The sequence below is a fragment of the Sander lucioperca genome, chromosome 6 (genome assembly GCF_008315115.2).
Source record: "Sander lucioperca isolate FBNREF2018 chromosome 6, SLUC_FBN_1.2, whole genome shotgun sequence".
Lineage (NCBI taxonomy): Eukaryota > Metazoa > Chordata > Actinopteri > Perciformes > Percidae > Sander > Sander lucioperca.
The window spans coordinates 3,207,776-3,229,637 of record NC_050178.1 but is presented as its reverse complement, the minus strand read 5'-3'; the positions used below and the strand labels follow the sequence as shown (position 1 = coordinate 3,229,637).

Genomic DNA, 21,862 nt, shown 5'->3' with positions numbered 1-21,862 from the left:
TACGCAGCTCGCTCTGAAGACACAAGTCTTTAATCAACCTGTTGTATAAAGCAGTTTAAGTTTGCTAAAGAAATTGCTAAAATTACATCTTATAACCAAGGTTTCATAAGATAATCTACTAACCAATCAAATACATTGGAACTAAAAATAAATGTCTTCAAACATGAACAATTAATATGCAACTGAGGCACAATTCCATTGTTACACTTCCAAATTATATGTAATTTTTTTTTTTTTTTTTTTTTAATACAATTGTGCTTCACCTACACAGAATTCATGTTAATTTTTCATTATTGTGCTGGTCAATTGCCATTTGATTATTTCATAATAGAAGTGCTGTACCATTTTACATTCAAACCCTTAACCCCTTCTGTCGTTTAAACCTTTGTTGTATGGTATGAAATGTAAGTGTAACTGGCATGTCTTAAGTATTAAAGTGAGTGAAATCAAACATGAACAGTCTTGCCTAATAATCCACATGACAAATAAAATAAGGATTATAGCTTAAATATTCAAGTTTTCTGGAGTTTGTTTTATTTGAGTTACAAAATATGAAGTGCCATCAGCAGACTCAAGAGAGTTTGCCAACCTTCTTGTGTTACAAGTATTTACACCCAAAAATCAAGGATATCCATCTTAATTTCCACACTCTGCATTCTGGTTTGTCCCAGAGTTCAAGTCTCTGTTAGGTTGTCCAAGTTCAAGTTCCATTGTCAAAGTTTAAATATTTAAAATATTTACAAAGTCCTGTATTCAAAAACTCCCAAATCATATTGTAGCTTGTTCAATACAAAGGCAGGTGCCACAAGTGTGACTGCTTCAGTATTGTGAGAAAATAAGCAGAGCTGGTGGAATTAAAGGAGCTGTTAAACGAATGTGGTCCTTTACAGGGTTTCCATAGTTTTACAATTCGGCCTTCTCTAAAAGAAAGCCTGGGCGAGGAAGTCTGTACATAATTATTTAAAATGACATGTTCAAATGTCTTTTTAGCCATTGCGGTGCAACAGCTTCCATGATCCACTCTTGTGAAGAAATGAATATGACAATCAATAAAAGACATGAAAGAAAAAAGGCCACCCAGATAGTCACTCATTGTTGTTCATCAAACATCCTGATTTTTTTCTTCAGAGCATCTCCGAACATTAAAATAAAACTCCAATAAATAGAAATACAGCAGAGAAATGGTCAAATAAGACTGATTCTGGTTTGGTCCATCCCTCAGTTCTTTTGAGAAGGACAAAAATACCAGACAGGAGTAACAAATGGAAAAAAAAAAAAAAAAACACGTTGATTGGGTACATCCTACACATTCCCACTGTGTCCAGGAAAAAAAAAATTCTCCTATTCCTCTGGTTTCCTGAGGCTCATCAGCAAGAACATCCATTATTTCCAGCAGGGAAGGTTACACAGAGGTGATGACAATCATGAGGTGTGGTGAGATGCTAGAGATCCTGTTAAGAAGGTCGGGGGCGAGCTGGGATAAGTGGCTCTCTGAAAATTCGCATGGTGGGAAAATCTGTAGCACATAGGCAGGCTGGAAAAACAAAGAAAACATCAATTACACCTATGAAGTTACAGAGAACCAACAGATTTGATACCAAAGTTGTGTTTCATTAAGCAAGATTATACTTCTGGTCATGTGCAATAATAAATGAAAATCCACACAGAAAACGTAATAGTTATAAAAGGAGACTATAGAGGTCACACATGAATGATACATACAAGATACAAGAAGATGTATTAATTAAAATAATCCCTTTTCATCAAATCATTATTAAACTTAAAATAAAAAAATAAAAAACTGGGAAAAAAAAACATGAAAACAGAGAAAAAACTTTACACAAACAATCATGTCTCACCTGATTGGAACCTGGGTTGGGTATATTGATGATACCAGCAGCCAACTTTGTCTGCAAGTAGTTGATGAATGCGGCCTTTAGAGCTTGAGTTTGGTTTAGGACATCATCTTGATCTCGTCCACATGGCAGAGCAAGGAGAAGACAGAAGTCACTGTCCCCCTGTAGGAGGAAAATGTTAATGTTAGCAGAATCCATTAAATTAAACAGACAAATTAACTACTCAACGGGAGGAGGACAAAAGACGAACCGTCATTCTTCGGGCTACGCTCTCAAGTTGCGAAGCCTCTAGTCTCATTCTCTGGACAATCCTAAGCAATGCGCCTCCTTCTTGTAGGGGCAGTGATCGGTGAGCCAAAGCTTTGTTTCCGCAGACAAAATGCAACTGCACTGCAGCTGTGTCATTCTTCAGTGCCAGCAGGCCTTGCCACACAATAGGGTATTTCTGTTTAAATGCAAGACAAAACAAAGACAAGTATGTCAGACAAAGCCAGCTCTTGTTCAGACCAACAACCCTGAACACAATTTAAACCATTATGAGTTTTGTCTTACCGTGAGCAACTGCACCATATTAACAGGCTGCGTCATCTTGCCATCTGATTTTGTCTGGAGGTCTGCAGCCTAAAAGGTTTCAAGACAATAGTGTAATGTGTCATGAACAGTTTCTGTAACAAAGATATCAACCCACATTCGCACTTAGTTGGCCAGTTTATTATCGTCCGCTCCACTTATCACAGCTTTCAAAATGACTATAAAGTCAAATCAACAGCTCTCGAAAACATTTTGTAACAGAAACTGAACATTATAACCTTCATGATGGTAGGATTTGTTACAGGACTGTTGTATTAGACTGCATTACTTTTAGCCAAGTGCACCTACTAAAACAGAGTGTTAAGTGAAGTGAACTCACCATGGTTGGTGTAACGTTTAGTGGTGGCTGGTTAAGTCCAACAGGAGACGTCTCTGGTATTTGAGAATGGATGCCTCTTGGGTTGGAGTACATCCCTGAGTACTCTGGGAATGAGCCACTAGGTCCTGGCGGCATTAGCTGAACTCTCTGGGGAGATGCCATTGCTTGCCCCGATTGTCTGATCCCCATCATTCCATCTTTAGGAAGAGGAGAGTGTGGCCTCTTTGCTTCTAATGGCTTCGTTATATCCTTCTCAGACAGACCTTTAGGCAAAACGTGTGCTCTTGGAGACAAGGATAAGGGTAGGCTGGAAGGCGCTGAAGAGGGGGGAAGAGTCTCTTGAATGTGTCCAGAATGAGGGTCTGTGCCCAAACGCTCTCCCTGTTGGTGCAACAGCACACGCATATCTCTTTGTGCCATGTATGTTTCTAACTGGACACTAGTCCGCAAAGGCCCTCGAGGATCTGACTGCATAGTCTCCGGTTTTAACTGTGTAGCAGATTGTCTTCCTGGAGCCTGGTGGAAGCGTCTGGCTTCTTCCTGTTCCCCCTCATGGCCCCTTAAAGAACCAGGGTTTACTTTGAGAACTTTGTCCCTGCCAACAGCCTGGGGTGATGTAGGCCGTGACTGCACGGGGCCAGACCAGGGAGAGGCAAGAGGCTCACTATGCATTCCATAGCTCATCACAGAAAGAGGTGGAGTATTAACCCGATCTCCTTGGACAAGATGCCCCACTGGAATTGACTGGGTAACACGGTGAGGAGACATCCGTCCCAAGCTTCCAGGAACACTGTGAGGTGGCATGATAACTGACTGCTCTGGATGATGTACACCAGTAATAAACTGCTGCATGGCAGGTAGGCCAGTTGATAACATAACTGGTATGCCCTTTGGTGACGAGGAGCCTATGGGCGAGGATACTTTGGTAAACGGAGAGTGTGGATGACCTGACTTGCGAGGGGATCGTGGTTCCTGTTTAACTCCACTAATATGGGAGGGAGCTCTGTCGCCAGCTGCTGTAACAAAACCTACATGGTTGGCAGGTGGAGAGGGCAAATGGGGGCTTATTGCAGGACTTATAGCAGAGGTCCAAGGTGGCTTAGCTCCATCCGTTATGTGAGGATCAGCACTGTCCATTTTCTTTTGATGTTTTATTGGCATGTACTCTTGATGGTAACTCATTACTTGCTGGTTACCCTGTGTGACACGCTTCACTACTCCTTGAGGTCCAGATTGGTAGGATTCCATCTTTTCCAAACCAGTGCTTTCTTGTTTAATAGAAGACAAAGTTGACTGCGTCTTACCAGGATGCACATGATCTATCTGCAATGAAGGCCCCTTTTGAAGTCCTAAGTGAGAATGACCATACATTTCCTGTTTTATCTGGGGCATGGATACCAACTGCTGAGATTCCATGTCACCTGCTGTTGCTTGTGGGATCTGACTTATTTTTGCACTAATCCTCTGTGGTCCCTCTGTTTTCTGGCCTGAGTGGCTCAATACTACCACTCCTTCAGATGTATTAACTCTCAGGCCTGGGCAAGATCCTATACCAAGAGTGGGGCTCTCAACAATGAAGCGTGCAGAACTTCCTCCCTCGTCATCACCAACCGATGGCCCATGGTATGATCCAGTATCGTCTTTGCTGGGCCTATAGGTTGGCTTGGGTAGAGTCATGTCCACAGAGGGATTTCCAATGTTTGTGTTTACTTTGTCCTCAGGCTCAGGAGGGTTGCAAACACGACTGATAACAGACGTTGCAGTGGATGCAATAACAGAGATCACAGACTTTGTTTCAGGAGATGGTAGTGAGGCCGGAGGTCGACAAATAGGTGGAGCTGGATGAGCTGCCATTCCACTACTGGGTAGTGGTGACTTATTTGGCACAACAGCTGATGGAGTTTTACTTTCAGAGGGGTTCTGATCTCGCAGGGTGGGTAGATTACTAGGAATAGAACTACTGCCTGGCAATGAAATATTTTTGTGTTTCATAAGAATCTGTCTCAAGTCACTGTTGCAATGATCACTATCCACATTGTCAGAGTCTGAGGGTAAAGGCTGGTTTTCCTTGAATGCAAACGGCATGACAGGTGAGGACACTTCTGTATCCTTAGACGGGTGGCGCCAATCTGGTGGAGAAACAGGAATTTTGCTTGTCTGAATGGGTCTGATAATTGGCCTGTTAGCAAGTGGAGATAGGGAAGGGGAGATGCACTCAGGTGGCACCTGTTGAGGCTTTGGGCATATTGGATTCTTAGACTGGGGGTTAACAGATTTAAGATTTTGAATCTTTTCTTCAGAAGATGACTCCGTGTTTACATCTGTAGCCTTGACAGCTAAAGGCTCAAGTTCTGGCTTCCATGTAGTCAGAGTAATGACCGCAGTAGTTGCTGCTGATGGAGTTGTTGCAGGAACAGTCGTTGCAGGAACAGTCTTTACACTGGAAGGTGGGCTATCTGCTAAAGGAGATGTCAATTCCTCACTTATTGAAGGTCCTTCCTTAAAATCTTTTCTCACTTGCTTTTGGCCTTTAGAACGTTTGGGTGTTTTAGGTCTTCCTTTGGTGCCCTTTTTGGGTGTGGAAGGGAAGACAGACTCCTCCTGTATAGCAGGTGTATTTGTATCAGGTTCATCTCCCTTGGCAGGCAGAATCAAGTTTTGTATCTCAGGTTCGGAACCTACATCTGCACTTGGTGGAGGTGCTTGGGTTAAGGTTCTACCATCAGCAGTTATCGAGTCAATGGCAGCCATGAGTTCTGTCTCGCTAGCAGGATTTGAAGTTTTTTCCTCCTCTGGTTCACTTTTTACTTCTGTATGTGGGGCAGGTGGCATCGGTGTTTCTGTTGGAAAAGGTGGCTCTGTTAGTTTAGCAATGTTCTCCACAGCCTGCTCCAATTCCAGCTCCTGTGAAATTAAGCTTTTTGGTGATTCCAGGAGATCTTTTTTTTCCAAAGTGGAAGCATTTTCCATTTCTTCAATGTTGGAACCTTTGTTTGCATTAGTACACTTTGAAACATGATCACTGTTGTCACCAGGCCTGATCTTTTTTGAAGAATCCTCTTGATTCCCAACTTCATCATCCCCCAACTGAAGAAGATCTTTAACCTCTGTCACATTTAGTCTGATTTTGAGGTTCTTGAGAACAGGAGACTTAGGAGTCCTTGTCAACTTGTTTTTACCTCTAACAACCCTGTCTTTTTCTAAGTTGGGTTTCTCTTCTGACACTGGAGAATCTGTCTCTTTCCCATTTGATTTACCCTCACTTGCCTTTTCATGGGAAATATCTTTATCTCTGGCCAATTCTCTTCCTTCTTTATCTTTCTCCTCTTTCTTTTGGTCAATTTTTATTGATGGATCTTCTTTACATGAACTTGATGAATCTTGCAAAGCCGAGGAATCTTCATCTGTGGAATCCATTTCCTGATCATCCTCCTCAGCCATCTCAAGTTTTTCTACCTTCCTTGTTGATCCAGATACTAGGACTGTGGACATCAGATTCAATGAACCCTTTGTGCCATGAGGGGATGTTTTCCCTTTGGACATTCTTGGAATTCTTTCCCCAACTTCTGATTCATTTGAATCGGTGTCTTTATTGTCCATTTTTGATTTTTCTACTTTAATTGTTGAACTCTCGTCGCCTTGTCTGCGATTCTTGGGAGGACGGCCCCGTTTGGTTGCAGGTGTTGGAGCAGGTGCATCCTGTTCGATATTTTGTTGTTGTGTTGCATCTCTGTCTGTACCTCGCTTTCGTGCAGAGCGCGGTGACTCTGTAATTTCCTTTCCAGAACGAGCTGGCGCATCATCTTCAACTGGAGTGGCATACACAGATTTAACATTTCTTCGTCTTGCTCTGCCTGCTGATATGCCCGGCTCGGACATATCAGGTTCTGATCCATGAATAGGAGATTTGCCTGAGGACTTTGATTCAGCTCTTGGAGATGATCCACGTTTCAGCTTCTCTTTGTCAATGCGCTCACTCTTACGCGTTGCTTGTTTCTCTGAACCAGAGGTAGATATGAGGGGAACTACAGCAACTTGAGCAGGGGAATATTTGCACTTTTTATTTTTCATTTCTTTTGGTTTATGCTCTTTCTGGGGTGAGACTGGCTCGTCATTTGTGTCATTATCAATGGGCATCTGCATTTTACTAACTTGAAGTTTCTTCTCTCCCTCAGGTTCTGCTACTGCTTTCCAAACAGATTGGGTCTCTTTCTCTAGAAGACTAGGTGGTGTGGGACTAGTGGTTTCAGGCACTTCTAGCTGTGTTGTCTCAGGATCAAGCTCCGTTTCTGAAATGCTAACAAACTCATCATGACAATCACGATGGCATGGTTTTTCTGTACAGAGAGGTTTTACATCCTCAGTAATAATATCCAATTTCCCTTCAGATGGAGAAGGTCTATCCACTGAACAACTGGGTTCGGGTGCTGCTATTGGTGCAGGTTCAGAATCAGATGACGCCTCAGTTAATAGGTGGTGAATGGATACAACAGGTTCATTTTCTTTTACCTCTTCCTTCATGACAGACACAGGTGGATAAGGATCAGGGGCTGGATTTACTGCAACAGATTTCGCTTCTGGAGGGGGAGAGTCTTTGGCCGTAGATTGTGTGACAGGAGTAGGTGTGAGTCGGGGTTCAGAAATAAGCTCTTCAGCAGGACTGATGGGTTTGATTTCTGGCTCCATGATAGATTCTGTTGTTTTAGGTGACTGCAAAGCTTGTTGCTCTTGAACAGGTGCTTTTTCCACTTTATTCTCATCCCTGAGCATTGTGTCCTCTTTTGCCTCTTGCAGCTGACGGACTTTATTCTTCTGTTGTTGCAGTCGTGTGAGTTCCAAAAAACGACTATGGAAAAGGACAACTGGCCCAGAGTCAAGTTCCCCATCTACTGTACCTTGCTGACCTGGTTGTTGGTTTTGTGTATGCTCAGGTTCTTCATGTTTACGCTCCAAGTGTTGAAGTCGCCTAGAGTCCAGCTCAAAGACGGGGCTGTGAAGGAAGCGGGAGGCAAAAAGTTCCCTTCGTTCCTGTTCCACCGGTTTAGGCTCCTCCTTCCGGTCATCAAGTTTGTCTACAGATCCAATTCGAATCTTTTTCTTTTTCATGTACCAGGAGGGTGTAGGTCGTGGTGCTGATTCTACCTTCTCAGTATCCTTTCTGTTGCGTAAACTTGCAAAGTGAGAATCGTAATCCAAAAACGACCAGTTATCTTCTCTTGAAGATGAGAGAGATTTTGCACGTTCGAGCAGAGCCTTTGTATCAGGTGTAATGGTTTGATCAAGTGCAAAGGAGTAGAATTTGTTCCTTTCAAGATGTGCTAGTTTGGGGTCTGAAAACCTATCAACCCTCGGCCGCTCGGAAAAAGGCATAGATGTTGAGGGCACAGGAGAGTGGGGTTTGGTCTCTCTGTCCTCCTCAGAGTCGGATCGTACTTCCCCAGGCTCTAAGTCATGCCAAATACCATATTCCAAACGCTTGCGATTGTGAATGTTTTTACTTAGACTTCTAGAAAAATTCAGGTCAGGTAACAAGTCTTGTTTAACTCTGCTCTCCCATCTCTTTTGTTGCTCTTCTTCCACACTAAGTAAAGGAGTGTTTGGCTTGTTTACCTGTGTGTTATGTGTCCTTTTGACTAATAGCTCAAGATCTGGGTGAATTTTTTCCTCATTTCTACTCAACTCTTTCTGAGAAAGGTCCACAAGGTCCTCATCAGCATTGTGAGAGAAGTGCTGATGTCCTGGAGAGGAGATGTTGTTCCACTCAGGATCTTCACTTTTTTGTCTAAAGCTCCTGTAGACACGCTCTCTCTTAATTCCTGAGTCAGGTTCAAATTGGTCTAGTTTCTTTAGTTTGTGAGACGGGAAATTATCTGTGACATCCTCAGGTGGTTTACCAACTTCATGCACAAGACTACGATGTTCCAAGTCCTCCATTTCATTTCCTTGAGGACTTCCTGGATTGTCCGATTTGTCAGACTCGCGCTGCTGTTGCTGCTGGTGCAACCGTCTATTTTGCTCCATTTGCTTGCGGTAACTCTGAGAGAGGTCAATGTCAACATGATCTTCCTTGTTCTTAACACTTTTGTCCTGGTCAGCATTTTGAGTACCAAATTTGAAAGCAGCATGGTGTTCTTGTTCTCTTATACTGCTTTGGTCTGCAATTCCCTCATGTGAAAACCTTCTGGATGAAGTGTGCACTGGATGTTTTGACTCCAGTGGGTCCAAAGATCCTTCCGACTTCTCTCTTTGTCCTCTAGGGTCCTCTTGGCCTTCCTTCTGAGTGCCACATTTATCAGTTTTGAGTCTTGAATCTCTCCGTTGTGAATCTTTGTTTTTGTCAGTGTCCGACTCTTTCAAATATGTGGCACTAGCACTTAAGTCAGAGGATGGAATAGCATCCTCCGAGTCCTCATGCCTGCTTCTTTTCTGACGAATTGTCCTTCCACCGGAATCAGCAAAGCGCTTTTTTCTTGCAGCAAGGCGATCTGAATCCAATGATGTATCTTTCCCATCATTTCCAATATCAGGCTTTAGATGTTTCTTGAGTCGATTTTTTCCATCCAAGTCTGAATTCTCACCTTTACTCAGTTCAGATCTTTCACTTTTTACAGAATCATGATGAGCAGTTGACAACTGATTTTCAGTCAGAGATTCACCATCCCCCTTACATTTTTGCCTCTCTTGAGCATCCTGGTCTGATCCCCTTCCAAAAAAACCAGTCTCAAGCTCTGTTTCAGGTGGTGGGTTGGATGGGGATTGCCCCTTCGCTTTCCTTGATTTAAGCTTCTCAGCTTTGTCACCTTTCTCTTTTCGTTTGGCACGTTTGGTTTTCTCAGCACCTGCAACACGATCTGGTTGGCTGCTCTTGTCACTCTTGTCACTCTTTGAGGCATGCTCCAGCAGGCTCTTTTCAGATTTGTCAAAGTGTGGTGGTGACATTGAGCTCACACTACCACTTCGCTCAGAGGACTGGCTGTAAACCCGGCGTTCTGAGTCTCTGGGAGCACGCTCAGATGGTGAAGGCGATACCGTAGGAGTAACAGGTCGCCTTGGATGGGAAGGGCTCCACCTGCTGCGGTCAGCTTCAAAGCGTTCTCGCTCTCTTTCTCGCTCCCTTTGAATATATGTGTATTTTCGGATATCTTGCTCAAAAGGGTCTCTGTAGTCCCTGTAGTCTCTTGGATCTTCATGATAACGTGGGTCAAAGTGATCCCCCTGATAGTGTTCCAGTTCAGGAAAACGCTCTCTGTTGCGAGCAGCATAGTCTCTTCGAGCTTCCTCTGGATAGATGCCAGGGGTTCTTATATTCTCATAGTAAGCCCTTTCCGCTGTAAATTCATGGTATGGAGGTCTGCGTTCCTCTCTGTAGAGTGAATGGAGAGAATAGGAAGAGACAAGTAATGCATTTTGTTGACCTAAATAATTTATTTTATAAAATTGCACTTCACTTTCAGATTAAGAAGTGCTTAAATATTTTGCAATGGAACTGTGATTCTAAAGATTATCACCTTACATCAGACATTTTATCGAAGTTTATTTAATTTGAAAGAAGTGTTCAAAATAGCAATTTATCAATTCTATAACTGACAAATTTGTGACATTTAAAAAAATATAATTGGTTGTGGACATTATCACTAGCGTGCAATAATTGGCAATTTACCGTCGTTCAGCAGGAATTTCATAGATGTCTCTAATGTCTTGACCAGATGCCTGCATAGACCGGTAGAATGCCATCTGACTCTCTTGACTTGCAAAATCCACCTTTCATAAATAAATAAGTTAACACACATCAATGCATATACACATGAAAAATACTTTATAAAATAATAAACCCAATAATTGTTAGTTTACCTTTATTTTATTGCCGACAATCTTCCAACCTTTGGTCTCCCTTACAGCTGCCTGAGCAAAATCTGTGTTGTTGTACAAGATGAGGGCCATCCCTTTCAATCTATCAAACACAACCTAAAAAAGGACAAAACATACATTTGAAGTGTTTAAAACTACATAGCATTATAATCAAAAGCAGCAAATCTTTAGCAAGAGAAAATATCACACCTTACCTTAACTACATGTCCATAGCGGCAGAAATGACGTGTGAGGTATTGCTCTGTAACACTGCTGGCCAAACCATCTAGCCAAACACACGTTGTGGGCATACTTTTCCCAAACCCAAGCTTCAAGTAGAAAGAGAATAATATGCATATTATACATGTGGAATACATTTGAAAGATTGAAAACCTACATAGACCAGAAATTTTACTATTGTTTACTGTAAAAGCACTACCTTTAGTCTGTTGCTCCCCAGATACTCTCCATCCATCTTCTTAATGGCCTTGCAGACACTGGCAATATCAGAATACTGCACAAAGGCATACTGGGGAACTCCATTTACTTTCTTGATGTCAATGTCCTTGAAAGGAAAAGAGAACCATTAGCGACCCTTATCAAATGTAAAATGTCCCCATTTACTAGGGCTGCACGATTAATCTAATTGCAATCGTGATGTCACTCGATTACGTAACCACAAAAAATGTGCGATTTGAGTAAACATAAAAGGTGTGCTGTGTGCATGACACTCTAGTCTCTGTGTGCACTGCAGTCTCCACATTGTAACACCCTTCACTGTACCAACAGTGTTAACAGATGAAGCCACCGCGTCTAAAGAAGCTTGATGTCATATTGTTCACGGTTAACACACTTTACATCGTCTTTGCTATCTTTTTCCTCTCGCTTATCCCTCACAGCCTCTACGCTAAGTCCGACACCACTCACCGCTCCCTCCTTGCTTGACCAATCATTCAATGACATCACTCACTCAACACACCCGCAATTTTCGCTCTCACTTACGCTACCATCGTAACTTCCACAAAAGATATGACCAGCCGTTTAGGCAGTGGCGCGTGTGTTGTGTATGGTCACGTGAGTATCAGAAGTGTAGCGGGTTTCAGAGCATATAGACTTTAAGAAGAGGTTGTACAAAGTATATTTTGTAACTTAATCACGAGTTACTATATTACACCCATCTTAAATGTCATTATTTATAAGGGCATACAAAATGTATTATTTTAATAATTTGTTGTTGGTTGTATTTATTTAATTTGTACTGTTGAGCAAGTATTGCACATTTTTTGTTTATGTATTTCTTATTATGCTCGTTTAACTTTGTAAGTTTCAAAATGTTAGTATATTGAGCATTTTCCTTGATAATCAAGCAAGTAGACTCATGATACCATAATATCACAATCGCAGTATTGTAAATCGCAATATGACTTTTTCTCCAAATTGTGCAGCCCTACTATTTACAGTACGCAGTCAAATGGTAGCATACCACAATTTCTCCAAAGCGTTGAAAAATGTCAAGGAGTTGTTGATAACTGGTGGTCTTCTCAAGGTTGCCTATAAACAGTGTCCTTGTGGCCTTTGGGTGGAACTCATCTATCCGGCCATCCAAGGGCCTGAACTCATTTTCACTCTCCGTTTCTGAGGGAAGGTAGAGGTTTATCATTAATATTACTGTCATGTTGCTAAATGTCAAGCTTGTATTATCCACCACAAAAATATATGGTTTTATGAAATGTTGTTTGCTGATTTAATTTGTTGGCACTAACTATTCATCAAAATGCTGTTTACTTACCAGGACCATTCCAGGCTGTGACTTCAATAAGCATGCCAAAAAACAGCTTTCCTTTGGAGACAGTGAGGGCTTTTTCTTGATCCTCTTGCTGTCTAAAAAACACCAAACCATAGCGGTCTTCTGATGCTCCATGGATCTGCACTGAGGTCACTTTTCCATGTTTCTTGAATTCATGGAAAAGTCCATCTTTTAAACTTGTGTCTGCGGAAGAAAAGAAAAAAAAAAAAGGATTACTATGCAATGCAAATCTTCAAAGAGTGCTGAAAACAAACCGATTTTCAAAGAATTAAAAATCATAATGACCAAGTCTACATGCTATATAAGGGATCTTTTAATATGAATTTATTTGCATATAAACCTGGGAATGATACTTTCCATATTGATGACTCATAGCTTTTCTCACAGTCACTGCTTACACTTTTCTAGATTCCCAATTTCTTACTGAAACTGGACCATAAATACTTGTTACAGTGACACTGATATGTATGTCAAGCAGATATGATTGGCTGACACAAGTCCAAAGTTCTTTGTTTTAGGGGGGTCAAGTGTCACGGCTTGAATCTACTATTTTTATGTTTTTTAAAGCAGCGAAAAAAGCCTGATTGGGATGTTTTAAGTTTCCTACTGCAACCTGGCTTTTCTACTGACAGGGCTACTGACCAACTGTTTTTGTTGAACTCCGTGGGTCATACTTACTGCCTTGATTTTAACAAGTATACATATATCACAAAGGTATAGGCTCAAAGATTTTAAATGTGAGTTACAGAATATAAGATTGTGGTCTGGGAATAATTACACGAGTAAACTGAAAAATAAAAACTGTAAAATCTAAAATATTAGAAGCAGAGTGACCTGTACACTAGTATTCCATGGCTTACCAAGCACCAAATAACTAACATTTTGTGTGACTATAACAAAGAAACAAAGACAAAATACAGCTTAAGACAAATATGTGAATGATGAATTGATTGATTTTTCATATTTAGCCTTTTTTATTGCATCATTATATATATATAATATATAATATATATTATATAGTACCCAATACCAAACCTGAAATAGGATTTAAAAGGTTGGATGAGTAGTTGGATGATGGTGTGTACACTTAAGTTGGTAATGATATTCTTATTCTTGGCACGTAAATAAGTGTAAAATACATAACTTTGAACACAAGAGCCTAAAATTAATTTTTTCAAAATGAGGGTGAATACTGCCTTTAACAGCTTCACATAGGGGGGATTGACACACGTTGAGGGAATACTACTTGTGAGCTTAACTATTACCGCTTTTCCACCTGGTAATATATCTGAGTGATCCGATAACACAAGTGGACAGCTCTCAGGATGCATTGAGGACACATTGAGATCTGATCACTGAAACAGCATTCGGAGGTGGTCTAGGCTGCACATGTCTACATTCTAATAGCCTATATCCTTGACGTTCCACTTCCGGGATTGCTCCGGTGCCGCAGGAAATTCCACCAGTAGCAGTGAGAACGGTAATGTGTCCCGGGCCACATTAAGGACCGCCTACTCAACTGTGAGCGGAAATACGTACTCATTCAAAGTATTTCTCATGTCATGTTGTTTGGAAAAGGCAGCCGCCGGTATACAATAACGTTACTTTTAGTTTCATAAAACATCCCTTAATCACCAATATGTAGTATTTGTACACTACAAACATTCCTGCTCTAACGTCGTCTCCTTTTGTTATTTATTAGTCTCCCGTTGCCAGACCAATCTACAGCGCTGAGTAAGCCGGCGAACTAAGTGGTGAAAGCAGCAGCTGTGGAACAGTTTCATTTCCTATAGCTTCGAATATTTGCTGTTAAGCACCGAAGCTTAAAAAAAAAAAAAAAAAAAAAATGGTATAACAGCAGTCCAGAGGTCTCATTTATAAATGTGGCATACGCACAAAATGGGGCTGATTTATTATTATTGTGATTTATAAAAAACTAACTTGACGGGAGAATGACCAATCCTCCACGCAAACTCTGACCCATGCAGACGCACATTTTGGAGACACTGAGAATTGGCGACGTAGATGGTGAGGTGGTGAACTGAAGTCAGACTGCAGAAAGTAAATGTGGGAATAACGATTACTCTTAATATTTTCAAGTGTTGATGCCTCACGCACATTTCTTCACTCTATATCATCCACGTTACCATGAAGATTAAATCCAGCAGTGTTATTTGCGCTTGTACTGAGTAATAATTGTTCCATAAACACCTCGAACTCAAATCTTAAATAAAAATGTTCTTAATGTTTAATCGGCGCTGTCTCACTGTCACATTGTCTGCTACGGAGCGCAGGAGGAGATGGCCCGACTCCATGGAATACAGGATAGCATCAAATAGCCTAGTATTAGGTAACTGCAGAACACAGTGTAAATAACTAAATATCTGACTTTAATACCGTGCATGTATCATCAAATGTCAAAGTCTGGAATTACAGCCGTTAAGCTCTCGCGCCATCGTTACACTTAACGTCCTTGTTATCAGTCCGAACTTGAACACTGTTCGTGACAAAACCTACATGAAGAAAAGTGTGTTTGCCTATTAGACTTTCGTCTTCAAATTGGATCTCGGGGTGGGGGATACCACTAGTTGATGCTGTGATTTTGGCATGGTGTTAATCACAAATTGTTGTAAACATATTAAATACTGCGGTGCCCCCTGTGCGTAATGCTGCATGATGGCACTGCTGGCCCTACAGGAGTACCTGCGACGATTTCCTGCATGTCTTCCCCCTCTCTCCCCCCTTTCTCACCTAGCTGTCCTGTCAAAAATGAAGGCGGAAAAGCCCAAAAACATAATCTTTAAAAAAAAAAAAAAGGCTGATTCACGTACGCACACTTCTAATCTGTGATTTATAACATTGCTTGCAGATGTGCGTACGCACGGTTTTCTAAATCTGATTTGTTTTTGGCGTATGCCATTTTTGGCTTTTGGGCCTACCTACACTTTTAGTAAGGATCCTACGCACAGTTTTATAAAGGAGACCCTAGGTCTTGAATCTTGATCCTCAATTTTAAACAATGCACTCTGGCAACCATTAAAGTCCATAACACAAAGTAAATTTAATTAAAATAAGATTTGTGTACAGCAACAGAAATGTAGGTTAGCAGGAGCCCCAAACCAAGTTTCTGAACATGGTCACACGATCACCTTGTGCTACTTAACTTGGATTTGTTTTATCATGCTGAGTGCACTGACCACTTTGTATCCCAGTCCTGACAAAAGCAATATACAAATTATATGGATAAGATGGTGTTATGTAGCCCTTTCATTTGAGAGGCTAACATGTAGAAACTTACCTGTGGAGCGCACTGGTAGGTTTTGCACTTTAATTCCAAAGCTTCTGCGTGGCTCATCTGAGTCAAGCCCCATAGAAGACGTAGGGGCGTGTGTAGCTGACGACTGAACAGAGCGTGCCCGAGATCCATCACTTGAGCTGCTGTTTGAGTCGCTGTTGTCACAAAATATAAATAGAAAAAAAATATAAGAAAACCAGAGAGAAAGTTTGTCCAGTGACAAAATCCAGTCAACAAACCCATGAAACATGAAGTGTTAATATAACAAAACAAATGTCACACCTTCCGCTGCCCGTGCTGCTGGTGCTGCTGACAGAATCAGAGCTCGAAGATCTGCTGCGGGATCGAGATCGTGGACCTCTCACAGGGGACAAAGGAGCTCTTTTAGGGGAATGCGGAGTTTTGGGGGTTTGTCCGGTGGTCCGTTGTGGGGAAGGGTGCCTTGACTGTGAGGAATGAGACGATCGGCTCCGACGGTGATGGTAAGTTCTATCAACCCGCCGTCCTCGGTCATCTCTGTATAGGTCACGTCGTGTAGAATTAGTAAGAGTAAAGGGGTCTCGAATTCTAGAGTCAAAATGTGGGTCTGATGCCTCAAAGCTTCCCCCGATAGTACTGCTCCCTGGGCCAGCAGCAGCAAACATGGAACGATCTCGGTAATAATCAGCGTTGTAGTGACGCTGTCTGTCAAAAGTGCCACTGCGCTCATGGTGTCCATATGGGCTGTGATCATATGCACGTTCCCGGCTGTCTGAGCTACTGTGAAATAAGAACAGGGTAGAGAGGGGAAAAGAGTTACTATGATTCGAAACAATAAAAAGGCAAAAAAAAATAAAAACAAAATTCTGTTAAATTATTTGGCATTTAAGTGCCCAATAGTGAAACTCAAAATAGTCGGTACAGCAGAGATACAACTGAGAGCAGGCCAGATAAGTTGTTTAGCTTAATACTCTTAGGAAGAGCAGTGCCAGTATTTTAATGTAGAGATCCAGTCATTCTTGCCTTGGCAAAACTCATTAATCTGTCTCTGTCAATTTGTGACCATCGAAACAAAACACTGGTCTCTTCTATGGGGTTTCAGTTGGTCAACTAAGAAGAAAGAAGTGCTCACTTTAACGTATGTTAAAAAACTGCTTTAACTTTTCAGCAACAAGTTTTACAACAAAAGTTGCATGATATTTTCATTCTAATGTGACATTTGAAAGTGTACACGTTTTTTGTCACTAGAGGAGCATTAACAATGATTAGAAAAACAATACCAAATTCCTCACAACTAGACAAATAGGCCGAATAATCTGACTCTTCAAGACATGACATAATGGGGTCAGCCTATCAGATACCGGCACTGTCTGTAAACACTAATATGCACAAGGGTCTACAGATAGAGGGTGTTGTATGCTGTACAGATTGTAAAGACCCTCAAGGCAAATTTGTGATTTTGTGCTATATAAATAACATTGACTTGACTTGTGTGGCGCTGCTCCAATTGCTGAACTGTACAGCCTAAAATTACATTCTGACAGGAACAAGACTACCAACAAGCACAATTATCTATACTGGTAAATTCATAAACAGTCACATGAAACAAAGCCGCCCCAGACGTTCACTACAACCTTCTTTGTTTCATTTTGAAAATCTACTCATACAAACACATAATTTAGCAATGTTGAAATGCTGTCTTTTTCAATTACTTTCGTTTGCAAAAACAAAAACGTTAAGCACTTTTGGCTCCTCTGGGTGTCCAGGGGAGCTGATTTCAGAGGCTGACTGTTCATGAACTATTGCTGTTAAGAAAAAGAAAGTTTCAAAATCAAACATTTCTTTAAAATATTTCAGATCAATGTATTTAATGTGAAAACAATACTTTTGAAGTATTTGTGTGATGCTGGAAAAAGGAGGCACTTGTTGACAATACATATATGTATTGTAAATATGCATTTTATAAAATAAGTTTGTTCTTCTCTTGCATCAAATTAATGGTTTCCCTAAAAGCAGTGCAAAACCTAATATTAGACAAAGCACTAAGGAATGTTAGACAAAGAAAATATGCAGAGGGCAGAGCAATACCAACCTTTTGGAAAAGAAGTTACCGAAACTAATCCATATAAAATCTAGGTGGATCAGAATGTGAGAGCCCGAATGAAAAACCAAGGGGAAAAAATCAATTGATCTAATTAGGCAAAAAACGGTTCTCTTGAATCACACTGCACGTTATCTTCAAATACTGTGGAGCACCAGGCCAGTAGATTGTTGATGTATAATCCAGTTAGGCTACTTAATTCTCTTCACTGGATGGAAAAAAGGAAAAACAAAACAAATCACAGAAATGGACCTCTTTATGGATTTCTGGACATGTAGAAAAAAAAAAAAAAACACTATAGGAACATAAGACCTGAATAAATAACTAGGATTTTTTTTTCAAGCTGATGAACTTCGGAGTAATTCAGGGAATTCCAGGTTGACTACAGGAAGTTGGTGCCCGAATGGAAAATACATCCAACTGGATCAATCTTATCTTGTAGTATGTTCCAAAAATTACGTTACATGGGAGAAAAAGGGTGAAAAATGTATTCCACTGATAATATCAAGTAGTTCAAGATCACACAAGCTTGTAGACTCACAGGCACTATAATCACAGCCCATAAACTCCTCATGGTCTCACAGGCATGTCTTAATTCCACAATCCAAGGATCTCATGGGGCGTACGTACTGGAAGGCTTCATCTTTTGTAGTAACATTTCAAGTTACTTTGAAAAAGTTGTATTCAGCTCTCATACATATACATACTCGGAGTGCTCTTCTCCTCACTGAGCTGAGGCCTTACACAGCTACATCCACACTCGAGTAATCCAAATGAACGGCAGCTACACCTATCCATACTATGGTCAACATCAGTACATCCAACATGGGGTGTGTACATCCAGGAGGGTACATCCCAACTATGCAGTCTTCATGCGTCTTCATGGCCATCAAGCCAAAACAAGAATAGCTCCACAAACTTTTTGTCTGGACCATCCGCATTCTTGCCAAGTCTTCTTTGTATAGCTTCCATATTTGGGACAACATTTTTTATAATATAAAGTTAATCTCACCCTAAAATGATTGAGATACCCTAGGATATATGCATTTAAATCGGTCTTTCTTGTGATGTGTAAAAAATGTTCTTCCATCCACTTAAATCCAGAACAGGCCGTATCCACAGATGCAAAAAAATTGTAAAAAGTAGTCCATCCATCGACTGTGGCCAAGAGGGAAAAAAATTGACAACCCGAGATGGGAGATCCTTGACATAATGATATATTACCTGAATAGATTCTTCAAAGAAAAGTACATCCTTCATAATAGGGATTTACTTCCAGTTTCAAGCAATTCCAAGTAAAAATCGAGGTTAGATCCCATATTTAGAAGGAAAATGTTTAAAAAGTATCCAAAAGCTCCCCAAGGTAGTTTCCCACAAAATGTAATAAATCCAAAACTCACCAGGATATTCCTCACGGATGTAATATCCAAACCAGATGTCAAACCTTGAATTATAGTTACCTTACCAAATGATAATGTGTAGTTAATTTACTTAGATCCCGTGGGAAAGGCGAGTCAATTATGAAGAAAAGTGGAACGATCCCTAATTACCTTTGTGCAACCCCCTTGAGGCATATATCCCTCACGAATAACCCCACTATGTGTTTAGGTTTTACACCTATCCAATACCTAGATTCCCCTGGATTTTAAGGGGAGGCCGTGTCCACTTACCCATCTATTCTCCGTTCATAACGTCCCTCTCTGGTGTGAAGGGACACAGGTGGGCCAAACACTGGACCAACTGTTCCCCTAGAGAATCCTGTAACGTCTCGACTGCTCGAGGGAGAGCTGTCTTCAAGGCCCCGAACAGCACTAGGGACTGAACCAGGTTCATTGTAGTCAGTCCGAAGGTCCCTGTCCCCCATCTTGTTGACAGCATTGTGAGCCTTCTGCGCACTTTTGATATCCACAAAATCCACAAAGGCTGCAACACCACCCTCTGACCCTCGCTTCCGCAGAACTTTAACACTTTCCACACGCCCATACCTGAGGAAATTACAATAAAAACAAAGAGAAAATTACATATACACCAGCTAAGATTAGGGAATGTGCAGCTGTCTCTCTGTATTTCAGAGTCTGGTAAATGTAGAACAGAACACACTGATACTAAAAGCTAACAGTAATAATGATTTACCTCTAATTATGAACCAAAGCAAGTTAACACCAACGTTTCATTTTAGGCCACCAAACAGGAACGAACTGTCTGAACTTCAGGAAGCGTCTTAAACTGTCTGCAATTGTTATGCTGGATGACTACGCTTGGTGTTACAAGTATTGTTGGGAGTGTTGATGTTTCTAAACAAACGTCAAAGTACTAACGTTAATCAAACATCCCTCTGGGACCTAACACATGTCAAATGTCAGTGTTTTACAACTATAAAAAGCCTATCATCAAACACACAGCTGTCACCAGACCACTAGTTAAGGCTGTGCTGCAATAGCTCCCGCTAACTATGACTGGATGCAGTTTGTTGTGTTGCAGATGCGTTTGTTGAGGAGTTACCCAATTGAACTTTACATAACGTAGCAAACGATAAAGACATACAACATTGCATGGTTTCAAATTACTCCTACGAACAAGTGGAAGCATACAAGTTTATGCTGTTAGCTCTCTATAAATTCAAATACTTGTGCCCCAGCGGGAGCAAATCCTGGTTTGCAAGTTGGCCAAATTAGAAAACAATACTTAGTATCTTAGCCAAGTTTAAGTATATTGATGGCAACCGACGTAAAGCAGCTCAACAACAAGCGAGCGGTGAGCTCACTGATCGCTCGCAGATTTTGCATTAACGTTATCTAGCAGCGTTTCAATATTTTTCTAACACAATTGACCACATACATAACGGCATGAGTCACACGTTTCAAGTGGCTAAAAAACACAAGTCATCTCATGTTATTTGACCTGCTGTCCAGCTAACGTTAGCTGCCGTTTGGCTTGTAACGTTACTGATCATGAAAACGTCTCGACTTCCCACAAAATGGTTGGTTGGTTGGGTGGTAGCTCGGTGGCTAGCAAACCTAACGTTAGCTTCTTTCCTCCGGGCTTTAGCAAAAGTTAGTCAAATACTATAAACCGTAAACATTTACACTAATGTTAAGTGGTTCAATTCCCGGCATTTTGGTTAAACATATATCGATGTGCTGCAATATAGCACCGGCAGCAAATAAAAAACACCCTTGCTTGTAAAACTTAAAATAAATGCTAACGTTAGCTGTATTAGCATTAGCCACAGGCTGCCCATCGCAACTAGCTAGCTAGCTAACTGCTGAACCTAGCGCGCGCTGCTTGGCCAACAGAGGATCCCTCTTGCGTAACCTACCGTTTAAAATGCTCCACAATTTTCTCCTCTCGAACATGTTCGGGTAAATTTCCAACCCAAAGGTGCCGGGTTTCCCGAACCATCTTGAGCTATTCTTCCCCCCTTCACACTCATATGATCTCGCACGTTTCTAATCCCTGCCGGTCGGAGGTCCGCATGAACAAAATGAACGACGGTGATGAATAATCTGGGCCTGGTAGCCTGCTGCCCGTTTAGCTTTAGCTGCTGCGTCCTCGTCAATCCATGAACGTGGACGCGCGTGGGACTCGCTCCTGGTGGTTTTGGGTGCGAGCTGCACGGTCTGGTCTGGGCTCGGTGTGCCGCTGCCGCGCGTGCTCGACAGTTACAAATATACACAACGCGATTTCTTCAAGAGGAACAAACTGCAGCCCGCGAGCAAGATTTGTCTGCGGCGTCACGTGATGCTCTCTGCAAGGTAATCAATGTTATACATTAGCATAAAAGTAGACCCCCGTCATCTTTTAACGTCCCAGTGTTGGACTGTTGTTGAGTTATTTGATCAAAGTTTAACTATTTCTTCAAAGTGGGAATTTAGAAATTGACAAGTAGCCTATCGTATGTAGCCTATCATATGTAAAGAAAAGCGAATGTATTGCTACAGCTAAATATCGATCTTTTGACAATTTGTTAAGGTCATAAATAATCGAATATTTGTTAAATCCATAAAATGTCAGAACATAGTGAATAATGTGCATCACAAATTTCCAAACCCCAAAAATGACGCCT

The 21,862-nt window shown here is 41.2% G+C and overlaps 1 protein-coding gene across 4 annotated transcripts; it reads right to left on the bottom strand.

The window, feature by feature from the left end:
• Positions 1–511: 511 nt before the first annotated feature.
• Positions 512–21,413, bottom strand: si:ch1073-335m2.2 (msx2-interacting protein). Of its 4 annotated transcripts, none has more exons than XM_031287448.2 (15): positions 21,116–21,413; positions 19,467–19,781; positions 15,999–16,475; positions 15,720–15,871; positions 12,404–12,604; positions 12,098–12,249; positions 11,054–11,179; positions 10,830–10,943; positions 10,618–10,731; positions 10,427–10,527; positions 2,767–10,129; positions 2,409–2,477; positions 2,107–2,301; positions 1,860–2,018; positions 512–1,534 (listed from the first exon to the last, which is right to left on the bottom strand). In XM_031287448.2, exons 1-15 carry the CDS (start codon positions 21,196–21,198, stop codon positions 1,403–1,405), a joined length of 9,753 nt encoding a protein of 3,250 aa, XP_031143308.2. In that variant the 5' UTR covers positions 21,199–21,413; the 3' UTR covers positions 512–1,402. The 4 variants fall into 4 exon arrangements, with proteins under 4 accessions (XP_031143308.2, XP_035858496.1, XP_035858497.1 ...); XM_036002603.1 differs by having other exon boundaries at positions 15,999–16,472; XM_036002604.1 differs by lacking the exons at positions 19,467–19,781; positions 21,116–21,413 and adding an exon at positions 17,788–19,458.
• Positions 21,414–21,862: the final 449 nt, after the last annotated feature.